This window comes from Nyctereutes procyonoides, unplaced genomic scaffold (genome assembly GCF_905146905.1).
Source record: "Nyctereutes procyonoides isolate TBG_1078 unplaced genomic scaffold, NYPRO_anot_genome, whole genome shotgun sequence".
NCBI lineage: Eukaryota > Metazoa > Chordata > Mammalia > Carnivora > Canidae > Nyctereutes > Nyctereutes procyonoides.
Window position 1 is genome coordinate 40014420 of NW_026575051.1, and position 16775 is coordinate 40031194.

The following is a 16775-nucleotide window of genomic DNA, read 5'->3' on the forward strand; positions in this document are numbered from 1 at the left end:
CATATGAACTTCTGGCCATGTCATATGGATCATTGGATACTAGGCTGCATATCATAAATTATGAACAATAAGATTAGTGAAGATTATTATTTCAAGGACTGTGTGAGTCTGCATTCCTAACAATGTAATACATCAAGAGGTTAGAAGTGATGGCAATAATTAAACAAAAATATTACACTGATCTTATGACTAAAATAAAATCAAAAGCTCATCAGGTGCTTGAGCATATTGTGGTGGCCATGAGAATGTGCCTTGAAGAAATCCCCCTATAGAGAGCTAACAGACCAGGCCTCTAAGCATCATTGCTGCATTTGTGCCACAGATTCCTTTTCCTGAGGTTGCTTCTAGCCAATATCAGGCCCGCAGGGATACTAAAGCAGGTGTATACCTATCTGGGAAATGAGGGAACCCTCTGGTTCCCCTGTGGGTTCAAGGACTTCCCAGTCATCCTGCTGAGTGAGTGAGTCTTCCTTAGACTTCATAGCAGTCAGAGATACTTTCATCCAACCCTCCTTCCCTCTCTGCTTCATTTGGGTCACACTTAACATTGCATCTGATAGATCTCAGCTTTTCCTAGCTCCCTCTCAATTTTCTTTCACAGGCATTTCCTTTATTCAAATTCTTCCATGTTTAATCCCATCTTGCTGTGTACTTCTTAGAGGACTTGGTCTAGTATGTCTAGAAATACACTGTTGAGATTCAGTGAAAAGTAATGTGATCCATGACAGATTGGTGGTTTTTTTTAAACTCAAGTTATCAGAAAATGATCATGGGTAGTACAAGCAGGCCCTTTTGGTGGTTTATATAATGGCCTTTTGTAATAAGACCAATCTTAGAAAGAAGCGCCAATGTTCTATATAGAAATCACTTATTTGTCCAGTCAACTCATTTGTGAGTAAAGAGCAAGTTATTTAATCTCTGTGTGTTTTAGTTTCCCTAAGGTAACATGGGAATAATAATTGTACTTAACTCATAAAACTATTTTGCAGGGATCCCTGGGTGGCGCAGCGGTTTAGCGCCTGCCTTTGGCCCAGGGCGCGATCCTGGAGACCCGGGATCGAATCCCACGTCGGGCTCCCAGTGCATGGAGCCTGCTTCTCCCTCTGCCTATGTCTCTGCCTCTCTCTCTCTCTGTGTGTGTGACTATCATAAATAAAAATTAAAAAAAAACTATTTTGCAGTCTAAAAGAATTACTATATGGGGGTGACTGGCTGGCTTGGTTGGAAGGGCATGCGACTCTTGATCTTGGAGTTGTAAATTCAAGCCCCACATTGGGTGTAGAGATTACTTAAAATCTTGAAAAAAATAAGTGAAAGAGCTACTATATGTAAAGAATGTAGAACAGTGCTTGGCACATAGTGTTTGATTAGTGTATTAATGATTAGTTTAATTAATGTATTGGCACTTGAGTACATGTAGATTGCAAAGACAACTAAGATAGAAAAATCTATATTTAAGTGAAAAGAAGCCAGAAAAGACATGGTCAGAATGGTTAGAAAAAAGCTAGAATTTGTTCATTCAGCAGCATGCCTGCAAAGGGAGAGAACTTCGTTTGCTGCAAGTTTTGCACTGTTTTTATTTTTATTTTTAAAGATTTTATCTATTCATTCATGAGAGACAGAAAGAGAGAGAGGCAGAGACATAGGCGGAGGGAGAAGGAGATTCCCCACGGGAAGCCTGATGTGGGACTCGATCCCAGGACCTCAGGATCATGCCCTGAGCCAAAGGCAGACGCTCAACCGCTGAGCCACCCAGGCATCCCAGCCTTTTTTTTTTTTTTTAAGGTTTTATATATTCATTTGACCCAGAGAGAGTGCGAGAACACAAGCAGGGAAGCAGAGAGAGTGGCAGGCTGAGGGAGAGGGAAAAGCAGGCTCCTCACTAAGTAGGAAGCCTGATGTGGGACTCAATCCCAGGACCCTGGATCACGACCTGAGCAGAAGGCAGACACATAATCAACTGAGTCACCCGGATGCCCCTGAACTGGGACTCTTACACGTTTGTGAGCTGGGACTCCTGGGTGGCTCAGCGGTTGGGCATCTGCCTTCAGCTCAGGGCAGGATCCCAGAGTCCAGGGATTGAATCCCACATGGGGCTCCCTGCATGGAACCTGCTTCTCTCTCTGCCTATGTCTCTGCCTTTCTCTCTGTGTCTCTCATGAATAAATAAATAAAACCTTTTTTTAAAAAAAAGGTTTACTAAAAAAATTAAAATGTTTGTGAGCTACTTGTTTTTATAAGAAAGATTGTTTTTAGTATCTCTTACAAAGATTGTTTTGAAAAAACCTGGGCAGGGAGAATGTGGTTTCCAATCACTATATTATAATATTTTAAATGCCCAGTTTTCAAAAAATTGATGCTTTCAAGGAAGGAAGTATGGCTCATTCACAGGAAGGTAAATCATTGAATTTGATTCAAAACTGGTTAATGTTTTACTGACCAATACAATAACTTTGTAGTTATTTTTTCCAATGAACAGAAACAACTTTTAACTCTACTGGACAAAATCCACAAGTTAACATTTAAGTGTACTTGATCTGAGTGGGACCTTTAACCAAAATCTTAAAAGTCATTGAAAAGGACTTCGTGAACTCAGCTAAAACACTACCCCCAAATTTATGAAACAGATAATTTCATCAAGCTTTGTGCTGTTTCCATGATATAAAGATAACCCTATTAAAACTATAAAGGCCATATTTACCCAGAGAAATAACAAATATATATGTCCCCTTTGCTTCCAGACAGAGCTCTATCCTAAAGACTCTGAGGTCCCAGCTTTGTTTTTTCACGGGTACTACATTTCACTAATCCCCCTGGTGACCTATTTCCTTTTTAACTTTAGTCAGCCTTCCTCACGTAGACCGCTTTAAAGATTGTCTGGAATGTATTTTTCTGTCAGTATTAGGAAACCAAAGAATACTAATTAAACTCTCATAGTAATCAGAGGAGCCATATTATATAAAATAGAGCGACCTAATTTCACTGGATACCAAACTACAATTAACAAATAAGCTTGCTGTATAAAAACAGTGCAGGGCACCTGGGTGGCTCAGTAGTTGAGCGTCTGCCTTTGGCTCAGGGCATGATCCTGGGGTCCTGGGATCCAGTCCTGCATCAAGTTTCCCGTGGGGGAATCTCCTTCTCCCTTTGCCTATGTCTCTGCCTCTGTGTGTCTCTCATGAATAACTAAAATCTAAAAAAAAAAAAAAAAAAAAAAAAAAAAGTCCTAGTTTATGTAATTAAAAATCTTTGGGCAAATTAAGCTGATTTAGTAATTTTGCTTATTAAAGTTACTTAATTTAAATAACGGCTGTCTTTTCTATATAAGTATGGAGTATAATCCAAAAATATTTTTTCCTTTTTAAAAAATTTAAATTCAATTAATTAACATAATGTAATATTAGTTTCAGAGGATACATTTTATTTTTATTTTTTTTAATTCTTATTTATTTATGATAGTCACAGAAAGAGAGAGAGAGAGGCAGAGACACAGGCAGAGGGAGAAGCAGGCTCCATGCACCGGGCGCCCGACGTGGGATTCGATCCCCGGTCTCCAGGATCGCGCCCTGGGCCAAAGGCAGGCGCTAAACCACTGCGCCACCCAGGGATCCCACATTTTGTTTTTAAAATGAAGATTGGGTTTGTTTAAAAGACAAGTTAATCTGAAGCCCTTAAATTTCTCATGCTGGTCTACTAACTAGATAAGCTAACAGTACTTACATAGTATTTAGAATAAAAATATAAAATGTCTTCAAATTGTGATTCTGATAAATGTTTTCGTAATAGTAATTATGTTTCATAGGATGTCAGCTAGAATAGAATTTCCAAGATCCTCAGGTAACTTCAAACTTTGGACTAATTTAGTGGGTAATCATTGGGTACCTACTTGTTATATAAGATTCAATACTGAAATACTGCTCACTTAGAGTAATTTTATTTACATTTGCTTCTTTTATTTATAATACTACGGATGGCTATCTTTGGGTTACGTATTTAACTATTTTTGCAACTTTAAGGTTTCAAAGTTATGTATTTTCATGAGCTTTGCTATTCTGCAGATGCTTCCACATGACAGCTTTCAATTCCTTTCCTTTGATTTTCTCAGTGAAATAATTATATTGCTTAAAATCTGCATTTAATGTATGTAGCTGAGACAAACACTGCCAGAAAAAATACAATTAAGTGTCAAGATAACAGAGTGAGTTTGTTTTTCTAGGACAGAGTTTTGTCCTGAGGTGTCTATTTGTTCCAAAATATGAAAAACTTGAGTATCTAGAAGAGTCTAAAAGGAAATTTACAAAGTGTACTAAAAAAATTGGCAAAAATCCCCCAGCTTTGATGCAGTTATTCAGAAGCAAGGAAAGGGGAGGGAAGAGCGTGTGAAAACTTGACTGTTCAGGACTAGGTCAGTACCAAACTAGAATTTGGCTTTCTCCATTAAAATAATTGTTCTTAAAGGCCTCAAAAGAAGACTAAATTGCTCAACTTCTGTATAATTTGCTCAGATAGATTTTCCATATCTCATCAGAATAATTTGCTTGGCTTTGTTTTAACTTTATAATGTCCTTGATTATTAAAACAAAGACCAAAATGAAAGAAGTTCCCCACTGGGGAAAGATGTGTTTCCTTGAAATTGCTCTGCCTTCTGTTTCCTCTTAAATATTTTATTTCATTTCTATTAAGTGGGAAACTAACTACATTCTCAGGCACTTATGATCCTGTCTTAATGAAGTGATTGAATCTCCTCTGAAACTTTTGCTTTCCCCAAATTGAGTCCTAAAAAAAAAATTTCAAGATGTGTTTTACACAGAAACTACCTTTGAGACTTCCCAGAGGGCCCTGGGAAAAATCACCAAACTTCTACCTTTTATTAGCAGTAAACAAATACTGCAACTCAAAACTTCCTTTTCTAAGGGTGCAGAAGGTCTTGCACATACACAATTAGGTCATGACAATATTAGGTCATGACAATATACAGCTTACCTAAAAGTTATACAATAGCATTATTTTATTTATGGACTAAACAGAGAAGCCAAAACTGAACCACAACTACAGGGGACAATATACAAATGAGAAATAATCCTGTGACTATTTGAAATGAACTGGATGTTGAGGATTATCTAATTGTTTTTCAAACTTTACAGATGAAGAAAGTGAAGCTAAAAGAGATGACTCAACTCAGCCTAGTTCATTCTATTACACTGCTGCCACCATGTCTAGCTAATTAGGCAGAAAGGTATTTCATTGAATCTGTTTTTTTTTCCCCCAAACCCAAGAGCAATCAACATAGAGTAAAACATGTTAAGTGCAAAAAGATTATAAATACAAGGTATGTATAATGCAAGAGATAGAAGTCCTGTGCTTTGGTTTTTAATCTTACTGTCCTTAAACAACAGGAAAACAGCCTAGAACATAAAGTTGTTATTACAAAAGAGAAACCAGTAAATACTGGTTACTGAAAATGAATTTTTCTTGACTGGCTCCCTAAGTAAATATATACTTGGTATTAGTATCAGCTTAGAGAAAAAAAACATGGTACCCTGGGAATGTTTACTGCTTTCCTCAACTTAGAATTTTATACTTATACAGTCATTTAAACAAAGAAAAAATTTTTTAAAAGATTTTATTTATTTATTCATGAGAAACAGAAAGAGAGGTAGAGGGAGAAGCAGGCTCCATGCAGGGAGCCTGATATGGGACTCGATCCCAGGCTCATGCCCTGGGCTGAAGGTGGTGCTAAACCACTGAGCCACCCAGGCTGCCCTAAACAAAATTTCTTAGGGAGAAATGGTCATTGATAGTACAAAATCACAAGTCACCCCTTTAACTACTTAATTTGAATTATCATTTATTATATCCTATGTATTCCTTATACTAAAATTAGGATTTTTAGGAATTTGAAAATGTATGCCCCATCTGAACAAATTTCTAGGAAAACAGCAATACCTTCACAATCTTATTTTGCATAACTGCTTAACAAGAGACATTTTTCATCATTCCATTTTTTTTGCAGAAATTTTACTTCACATTTTGAAAAACTTTGAATTATCTTAGAAATACCTGAATATCATATTTATCACCCAGTACAGTAACTTGCACATCGTAAACTAGTAAAATTGTTTTATTAAATGTGTATATTAAAAGGAAGAGACTTGAGGCACCTGAGTGGTTCAGTCGATTAAGCAACAGACCCTTGGTTTCAGCTCAGGTTGTGATCTCAGAGTCATGAGATCAAATTCCAAGCCAGGCTCTGCTTGAAATTCTCCCCCTCTGCTCCTCCCCTTTCTAATGCGCACATGTTCTCTCACAAATATTATCTTAAAAAAAAAAAAAAAAAAAGGAAGTGACCTATTTTCAACATTTGGTTATTTTGGAATTAGGGTACCCACAATCCTTTAACTGGCAGGTTATTTTAACATTCTGCTAAATAGTGCATTTACATAATAACTTCTTTGGTACAATGCCTGATGAAATCATGTACTGTTTTGTTAATAATAATAATAATAAATCAGGAGGCTCTACAAAATAGCTTAGAAAAACAAGTTTTCTATTTATTTAAAAATAAGTTTGTAGTTACTACATTGCAGGGACAGGAATTCTTACACATACATTCTAGTTTGTATAAAAGGATTCAAAGAATTATGCATCAAAACTAACATAGAAAGTGTCCACATAACAGTAAAGAAAGGTCCAATCAATATGTACAAAAAGAAAGGGCACTGCTATTCTGATGTGAGACTGCTGTTTATAACATGATATTCCAGGTTTCTGGAAGGAAAAAACAAAAACCTCAATAAAGCTAAATAATTTGTCTTTAAACTCTGTGTTACTTATTACATACAACAGATTTGCTTGTGTTTAACATTGTTTTCTGTACAAAATAAGTATAATTTTAATTTGAAAATGTGTCAGTTTCAACTTTAACCCTCTAGGTCAGTTACTTTTAAAAAATTGAGCTACATTCTACACGTCTAAATATCGTGTGACAGGATTTAAGTTTTCTAAAAGATCTTTAAGAAGACCTCATCTTCTTGCAGTTTTAATATGGTCCAAAAATGTAACTTTGTATTTTTGCCTCAATAGTTTATCATTGTGATTAATCAACACACACAATCTTAAAAAGTAATGAGCATGTGTGTGCCCTCTGCATCATATCATGTGTACTATATATCATTTCAAACCTATTCTTAGCTCCTTAAATGTAGAAACTCATAGCCACCCACTATTATGTATTTGGTTTGTGCCATATAAAGGTTAATTTCCTGATGATTTTATCTGCATTAAAAAAGTATTTCAACACAGAGCTATCAAAACTAAAAATAATATATATTTATAGCGCATATTTTCTAATTATTTTACTGCAGTGTGTACAAGATTTATCTCTGGAGCGTCAAAAGTGGTAGTTACAGTCTTCTGACTCAATTTGACCTCTTGGCTACTGTACATAGTACAAAACATCATTTGTAGTGCTTAGCTCAGTATAATTAAGAACATAAGTAGTTTCTTAGTAAATGTAGTATTTAGTTCAAATCACTTGGAAATTTGGGGAACTAAGGAGAAGTGCAAGGAGTAAAGGTATATTTTTCTAATTTTAATAGGAAAATAAATTCTCACCTAAACATAACTAAACCACATCACAACCTCTTATGTAAAAAATACTTTCTTAAATACTTTCTTAGTATGGGGGGGGGTAATTCATGGAACATAAAATTACTTCCCCTCTTATGACTTTTAAAATCAAGTGTTTCCTGCATATAAGGAGAATGCTTATAAGCCCTTTAAACACTCAAGTATCTTGGTCCTTTCAACCTACTCAAAAATAAATTTCAGGTGAACAAAAACATTCAGAATAACAATTTGTTTTCATTAAATAGAAAATTGATAATCAAAATTGCTTCCAGTTGACATGTGAGAGATACATAGGTATGTATGGACAAAATGGAATGCTAGAATTAAATACTACTATAATGTATATTAGAAGTCAAATTTTAAAACATGTAAAAGTTGTGAATATCACATAAGCAAAAAAGTTATTTGAATACATTTGCTAAAATGTCTGATTAATATACCACACTACAGATAATGGGCAGTTCTAGATGTTAACACACTGCTGCTGCATGAGGATCTTTTAGTAGACTAGTCTATCTTTTGCAATTCATTTCCAAGTGTTAACTAAATTCAGCCAAATTTTTATTTCAGATGTGACATGATCAAGCTCACAATTATCCTTTAGTTATTCTAATTAAATTTGAGGAAAATACTTTCATAATAATGTTAACAATAGTCTTCAAATTTGTGAAGCTGTGCCAATAATAAAAACAATGGAAACAAGACCAAAAAATCTTTAGTACATAAATTTATGCAGAAACCAGTCTAATGACATATTAGTAGATTGCAAAGGATAAAATTTTAAGAAGCTATATACATATTGCCCAGTTGTGAGATTGTAATTAGACTGAATGTTTAAACTGCTCATTTGCAACATTTTATATTTTTTTCATTTGACTAGGACTGGAGACTGCTGGGGTGGAGGGAAAGAATATTAGGGTTAGGTACTTAAAAATATATAAATTGATTTGTATTTTCCATGTATGTAACAAGTTATATTTCTGAAACTTTCAATAAACTTGAAGCTTTTATTGCTCACCTATGACAACTGTCAACATTTCCTTTTGCCCTATGAAGGGTACATGCATGGTGTCACTGTCTCAAAGAGGATACTTTTCCAATATTTTTGATATTTGGTCAAACAAAACAAAAATACGGCAATGACTTAAATTTCTCAATTCAACTTTTGCATGTATAGAAGCTAAATTATAAAAATATAAAGTCTAAATATATCTATTACTAATACATAATTTTAAGTGTCTCAATTACAAAGAATCTGGATCCAAGTCATTTTTGCTTTACTAAGAAACCAGTGTCTAATGATGTCCAAATAAGGTCATAAGTATACAGTGTCTTTAGAACAGAACAATACATTTACTTGTTGCAGTTAAGATGGTAAATAATCATTTCTTTGCTAATCCATACATCATATTAGAGGTATACTCCACTCTAAGACTGTGTACGCTCTTCCTTTTTCTGTACACACCTTAAAACTATACACATAACTTTTACAAAAATGGATTTATATATAGCCTATTATTTTTTTCCAACACAATGCAGATAACATCAGGAAATTACATGTTTCAAATAGATTGCCTTCAAAAGCAACACTTACTTTAATGACTTAAATCTCAAACATACACATTATTCTCAATAATGGTGTAACTGAAAGACTCATTTTACTATACAACCAAGCCATCCATTTCTGCATTATGAAGAGTTTACTGAATTTTAATTATATAGTTAAATATATTTGTTAGAAAAAAATAAATATACAAAAAACCTGAAAAATTTGAAATTATTTCTCGACTGCAAAATCACAGCAATCCAGTTAAGATCTGGAAAATGGTTTACTTAATTTCACGGGAGGATTTCTGTACAAATTTAGTTACAAATGATCTAAAAAAAGCCCAAATGCATCACTTTCCATTATTCTTCAATACAATTAAATGACTGACATTTATCCCTACCAGAAATAAGAAATGATTATGTAATGTATTTTGCCAAGGTTCCATTAAAGACTTTATTTTTCTATATCAGGGTCATGCTGATACACATTTTCCCATCCTCACTTTTTAAAAATGTAGTATCTGAAAATTTTGGTTACATTTTTGTACCATACCAGTCCTCAGAAAATACTACATTCTTTAAACTTTTTAAAAAATGGACAATAATTTTCAAACAATAGAAATGGTATTTATGTTGGTTTTTAAGGTATAAAATAACTAACTGTACCATAAACAAATAAATAACTGCTTTCCTTTTCCATAGCAGTACATATAGCAATACATTCTCCTAAGTCATATAGTTATCATTTACAATAGACAACTTAATTTTACTAATGATGCAAAAAATAATAGAATACAAGGCACAATCATTAAATGGAATTTTTCTTTAGGGTGTATATTGACATACCAGCGTGATAAGGATACCATAAAAAGTGCAGAAAAAACACAATGTGCAATGAGACCACTGTATAAAACATGATTGCATAAAAAGTGATTTGGCCTATTTTAACCTTTAATAATTGAAAATAACCAATCTTCCCCTTAAAATTAAACTATAAAGTATGACATTTTAAAATTATTTTTATTCTACCACTATCTAAAAAATCCTGAAAAAAGAATTTATACCTGGGTAATAGTATATAAGTATGTGTTTGTATATATATTTAATTATACCCATTTATCAATATATACACATACACACACAGACACATTTCTTTGTAAGTCATTTTAGCCTATTAGATATGTCTAAAGTTTAGAAATGACATTAATCCAGATCAACAAGTAAACATCAAATCCCATACCTTTTTCCTGTATTTTCCTTGAATCCTTTAACCACTTAAACATTTTCTCTAAAACATCTCTGTCAAAGGACCCACCAGTGCATTATTTTCTACTATTAAGTACCAAAAAAAGATACATCTCAGCATAACTCTTTTTAATAACGTGCTCTTTAGAATAATATATAGCCTTTCCAATATTGAAAAGTGTATGCTGTCCTGACAGTCAAAAACAGGCTTTCCACTGCACTGATTCTCAGTCTTTGGCACAATAAACAGAGATTGAGTGATTGATATAAGAATCAAGGTCTGAAAAATTAGACAGTCAAATGTTTTCCAATGTGGATATGTTTCCTTTTCATCAGTACATTTTCTCTTACGTTTGGCAGAAATGGAATACAGCAAAAGCCTTGTCTAGATTCTTTGTAGATGAACATTCTATAATTAAAATCAAACTTTTTAGGGTATCAAATGGTGGGAATTTTATATTTAATCTTTAGAGGAAACACACTTCTTAATTTACTGCTACTCTGATAACATCTGTCTTCCTAGGGGCACAACTTCTGTATCAATAGAAATGTACCTGGCTTGGTCAAAAATAATTTTAACATGAAATGCTCTATCACTAGGAATATTATGCTCCTTAAGAGTGTAGCAGAACTGTCTTTTCCAGAAATAAACTGGGAATTCATTATAGGTCCTCAATTTCTTTTGTTTCAAACAGTGAATGAAATGAATGTTGAAATGCATAACCTATCTAAGGGCAATAAATAGCAAACATTTAAAATATATATGTATATATTTATATATATATATTCATTTAAAGAAGTGAAGTGTCTTGTAAGTTTGTTTGTTTTTTTGCAAATCAAATCATAACATTCCCTAATCCACCATAGCAGCAAGGAAGCAGAAGCCTTAGTTCTACGTATTCCTTAACTGTACCTGCTTTATGATTTCAAAGTAAAATATTTTGGTACAAGTTACCAACCAATTAAGTTAGCTTTTGCTTTTTCAGTCAACTTTCGGACTCGTCCTCTACTAGAAGTTCCAAAAGTCAAAGAGGTGTCTTCGAACAACAGCTGCCTCTGCTCCTCTTCCGAATCATCCTCATTATAGAAAGCTGTCCTTCGACCTTGGTTTCTAGTTCTCATGTGGGGTTCAGAGCCTTTAAGTTCCTCAAACTCTTCTTCCTCATCCATAGGATCATCTGGCTTTTTTCGGTTACTTCTTCTTAGCATTTTAACACTTGTAGGAACTATGAGATCTGAATCTAGTTTTTGTGACTTCATCTTCCTTTTTGGTTTTCTGCCTCCACGACTTTTTTTCTGTAACAAATCCTCCTTTACGGTATTAGTTTCAGAAAGAAAACTGCATGTTGAAGAAGGAACTACTTCATCTCTGATTGAATGCACATTATTTTGCTCTGAATTCTCTGGCTTTGCATACTGTAGCTTTTTGGGCTTTCTACCCCTTTTCTTGTGGATAACTTCACCACTATTGGTATTAACTTCTACCTTAGGCTTCCTTCCAGGTCCTCTCTTCACAAGTTTAGATGGCTGCCCTCCATGGCCATTTACTTGAATGCTTCCAGGTATAAGAGCATTGTTCTTACAATCTGCTAAAAAGCAACAACAGCACACTTAATACATGGAATTGCTTTTTTAATTTGACCCTCAAACTAGTCAGTAAAAACATTGCTATACTTAGGTAAAATGCAATCCTAATTTTTGTTTTACTAAAATGAGAAAAAGAACCAGCAGAAGGCTAATAGTTGAATAGCATTATTTTCTACTGAAAACTCACAGAGGAGAAAAGATCCTCAGTGAAGTCATTAATGATCTCAAATGAGGGAAATGAAACTCAGAGCAAATAATCTGTCAATACTGTAAATTATGATAGAGCTGGGATTAGCCAAGGCTTCTTATTCCACTACCTTTACTACACATTTTAATATAAAAGCATTTTTTTCCGTTACCCTATGTATTTGTACAGAGCTTAGCAACCACAAAGAACTTTATTGTTTACCTCATTAAAAAGTTTTCTGTACTCCTACCACCTTTAAGCAGTTCAATTATGGAAAATGCCCTTATATAAAATCCATGACATTTTAACTTGGCAATCCCCTTCTACTTACCTCTAATCATTTATTTCCTGTTAGGGATGGAATAAAAAGCAACTATCAAGACTGGAATGATTCTAAATCTTATTTGAGTCTATTTTGGATGTGATCATCATACCCTCTCTAAAATCACAGAAGATTTTATAGTCTAAATATTTCCTTAAGTCCCTCAGAAGTAAAAAGGATCTCCTCTCTTAATCCTACCACATAAGGAGTTTCAGAGTACATCTACTGGAATAATTTACATCAGTTATTCTCCATAAAAACTACCATGCCTTTGATATTCTTCACCTACCATAACTATAAGAATAGAAATAAGTTACTCTTGGTCATGAACTATGTTCTCAGAATTGTTTAAAAAGGATTAAATAAACAACTAAATAGCAGTTTTCTTCACAAGCTTTTTTAAACAGTCCTATATCCTCGTGCAATTGAATGGCAAATGATTTATTATCATAAGTGTACTGACTCCATGTATCAATCAACCCTATTATGTATGACACCATTATAACTGTAACAAATTCCATGATAAAGGACATTATGCTTTATAAAAAAAAAAATCAGAAAATTCTGAAGATCAAATTCTAAATCTACAGGATCTCCATCATGATGAACTGCCCTCTGTGTTGAAAAAAAAAATGCTATTACCCTATCAGATGAAGACATGTATTATCACTTTTTCCTTCAAAGTTCTCAGATTTTTTTGTTTGGTTGTGATGGGTATCCTGCAATATCATATTCTAGAGGAAATCCATAAAGAAATGAAAACTGCTTTTAAAGAGAATGCTTCTTCAAAATGGTATTTTTTTGCTATAGGTTTAATTTATATTTCATAAATATCAAGGAAAAAATCAAGGTCACAAGAGGTCAGAGCCAGAAGCAGAGGGAAAGGGCAAAGTTGTCATTTCCTGACCCACAGAGTACAAATAATTTTCTTTAGTGGTCTTCTAGTATAATAAGGGGAAGGGAAGCAGGGGAGAAACGTGCTTGTGTATTTGTGAAAAAAGTATTTTCTAACACACAATTATACTTAACCTGAGGATTCTATATATCTTGTTTTACATTAAGACTACTAAGACAAGGATTCTAAATATCCAGTCCATACACCCACTATAGAAATTCTACAGCTTGGCTTCAAGTACTCCATGAACGTCTTGAAATGGTCCAAATTTTGTGTTAATATGCCTATGTGCATTTTCTGGGTAAAGAACTACAGATTTCATCAACTTTACAAAGCAATACATAAACTAAAAGAGGTTAAGAACAAAGGTAGCTCTCTTTATGTTGATCTGTGCTGCTCAACAAGGTAGTTACTAACCATGTAGCTATTGAGCACTTGAAACACAGCTAATGCAACTGAGGAACTGAATTTTTAATTAAATTTAAATATGTATAGTTTGAAATATTGATTACATGCTGAAATATTTTTGATATAATGGATTAAATAGTATAAATTCTTAAAATTGGTAATTTTACCTGTTATTATTACATGTAGTAGCTATTAGAAAACTTAAATCATGCTTGTCATGGTTTATACTATATTTCCATTGGACAGCACTGCCTCTTGATTCTATTAATCCAGGTATCAATATTTACATAATAAAGACTTATTAGGGGATCCCTGGGTGGCGCAGCGGTTTGGCGCCTGCCTTTGGCCCAGGGCGCGATCCTGGAGACCCAGGATCGAATCCCACATCGGGCTCCCGGTGCATGAAGCCTGCTTCTCCCTCTGCCTGTGTCTCTGCCTGCCTCTCTCTCTCTCTCTCTCTCTCTCTCTCTCTCTCTCTCTCTCTCTCTCTCTGTGACTATCATAAATAAATTTAAAAAAAATTTAAAAAATGACTTATTAGCTCATCATATTTATATACTGTACTGGTAACTCATATATTTGTGATACTCAAAACAGGTAAATCAAATTGGTTATTGGACTCGTCCCCCCCAACATAATGCTAGAATCAATTTACTATATACATTTAATTTCTGTAGGGTTCAAAGTGACAGAAGCAAGGCCTATAAATATACTATATACAATTTTTTTAAAAGATTTTATTTATTTATTCATGAGAGACAGAGAGAGAGAGAGAGAGAGAGAGAGAGAGACGGGCAGAGACACAGGCAGAGGGAGAAGCAGGCTCCCTGCAGGGAGCCTGACGTGGAACTCGATCTCGGGTCTCTAGAATCACACCCTGGACTGAAGGTGGCGCTAAACTGCTGAGCCACCCAGGCTGCCCATATATACAATTTTTAATTTAGTTCAGAAAATTGTATATAAAAATATAAAACACTCATATACACAAAGTCATTTGCTTCTATACTTGTATTGCCCAAACGAGCATATTTGCTTGATTATTCAAATACTTATTGTCCACTATATACTAAGTACAGGTGATTAGAGAAAGTAAAGACAAGAGTTCTTTTCTACTGGATATAGACACATGTAAAAAAGAATACTCTAACTGCCACAAAAAGGTGAACCAGGTGTTCTTGCAAATAAAAGATTAAGTGCTTGATTCTGTCTGAAGGACTCATGAAGAAGCTTCCTGGAGTAGATGATATTTCAAAGTGAGACTTGAAAGGTAATAGGAAACCATTAAATTGGAAAAAAAAAAAGACATTCCAAAGAAAGAAGAGGGCAATGGTATTTCAGCGACTTTCAAGTGGTAGAGGATAGGTGACATATGAAAAGGAGAAAGAATGGGATACCTGGGTGACTCGGTTAAATATCTGCCATCGGCTCAGGTCATGATCCTGCTTCAGGCTCCCTGCTCGGTGAGAAGCCTGCTTCTCTCTACCCTCACCATACCCTCCTCTCCTGCTTGCTCTCTCAAATAAATAAATAAATAGATAAGTAAATAAAATCTTAAAAAGAAAAGAGGAGAAAGTAAAGAAAGCTGGAATGTTAGGCAGGAGCCAAGTAATGAAGAATCTTATATAAAAGGCAAAAATATTGAAACTGACTTCACATATCATTTGAAAGCAGGGAAGGATGTGAGTGTGTATTGTATGGGCATGCACACAACATGTGCCAGAGTGCAAAATGATCAAATAGATCATTTTTGCACAATGTGGAAGAGTTGAGAATGGAGGCAGTAAGACACGTTAGGAAACTAAGATAATAGTTCAGTTGAGAAATTATGTAGGCCTGAATTAAGAACACAGAAGTGATAGGAGGAATGGAATTTTGAGAAATTAAGGAAGCATTAGTAAAAGAAACTAACGACTGTGAAGTATATCTGGAAGAGAAGGCCAGATGACTCCCTGATTTTAAGCTTACGTAGGGGGGTAGATTCCAATGCCAGTAATCAAAAAGGATGTTTCAGTTGAAAAATTAAATTTTGAGAGGTTTCTAATAAAACTGAAGAGGAAACTGTTTACGCATACTTTGGAAGTCATGATACAAAATGCTTATTCTTGAGCTGCTTACTGCCAACAAGCCATAATTGTTTTAACATGTCACAGGGTGTATTATGTAAGTTACTTTCTCCATCTTTCAAACATAAAGCTTTTATAATGAAAATATGCAGATGAAAGAATTTGGAAGCTTAACTCTAAAGGGTTAAAAGTTGTATCACAGAATAGTGGTCGGGCTGTAGACAACTCTGTAGACAACTCTGATGAGTTACTATTTAGGGAAGGGCAGTGTGCTGAATTTTGTGATGTAAAAACAATTTAATTTTTCTAGATAAGTAAAGAAATTAAATTGGGTTAATTAAATCCAATTTAATTTAAACTCTTTGAATATACTTACGGTGGTATAATAATGAAGTTAGGAACTATTTAATATAAAAGCCTTTGATTCTAAAATTTGTTTTCATTTCCATATAGCAAGGTTTTCAAGGCTTTTAAGTTTAATGACAACAGAGTTTGCTTTGGGCACAAAGCTACAAATCAAGAGATGTCTCACTGAATCTATCAACTAGTACAGAATATGTGACTTTTAAATGAGCATACTAATAGAGAGAGGATATAAATGCTACCTCCGACAAAAAGCATCATTTTTAAAGAAATATGTACTATGTATCTTGGAAGATACAAAGAACACCTTACCTTGCTCAATGATAGGTGATGACTTTGTAAGAGTGGATGTTTTTGAGAGTACAGATGATTTCACTTTACGTTTGACTGGCTTTTCCTTTTCCATGTTTTCTTTTGCAGAATTATTCCTAGTGCCATGACTAAAACTGGATTGACCAGGGCTTGAAAGAGTATTCAAGGTTTTGGAATGTTTCACAGAATTCTCTAGAACTAAAACACATACACACA

The 16775-nt window shown here is 34.2% G+C and overlaps 1 protein-coding gene across 3 annotated transcripts in view; it reads right to left on the bottom strand.

The window, feature by feature from the left end:
* Window positions 1–6526: 6526 nt before the first annotated feature.
* PHIP (pleckstrin homology domain interacting protein) overlaps window positions 6527–16775 on the bottom strand; it is a 131865-nt gene continuing 121616 nt past the window's right edge. For 2 of the 3 annotated variants that reach the window (XM_055329684.1, XM_055329687.1), the window contains 2 exons: window positions 16560–16757; window positions 6527–12011 (listed from right to left, as the gene is read on the bottom strand). In XM_055329684.1, the coding sequence (XP_055185659.1) occupies window positions 11374–12011; window positions 16560–16757 (836 nt within the window). In that variant the 3' untranslated portion in view covers window positions 6527–11373. The remainder of the gene's footprint in view (window positions 12012–16559; window positions 16758–16775) is intronic. The other variant, XM_055329686.1, reaches the window with a different exon arrangement.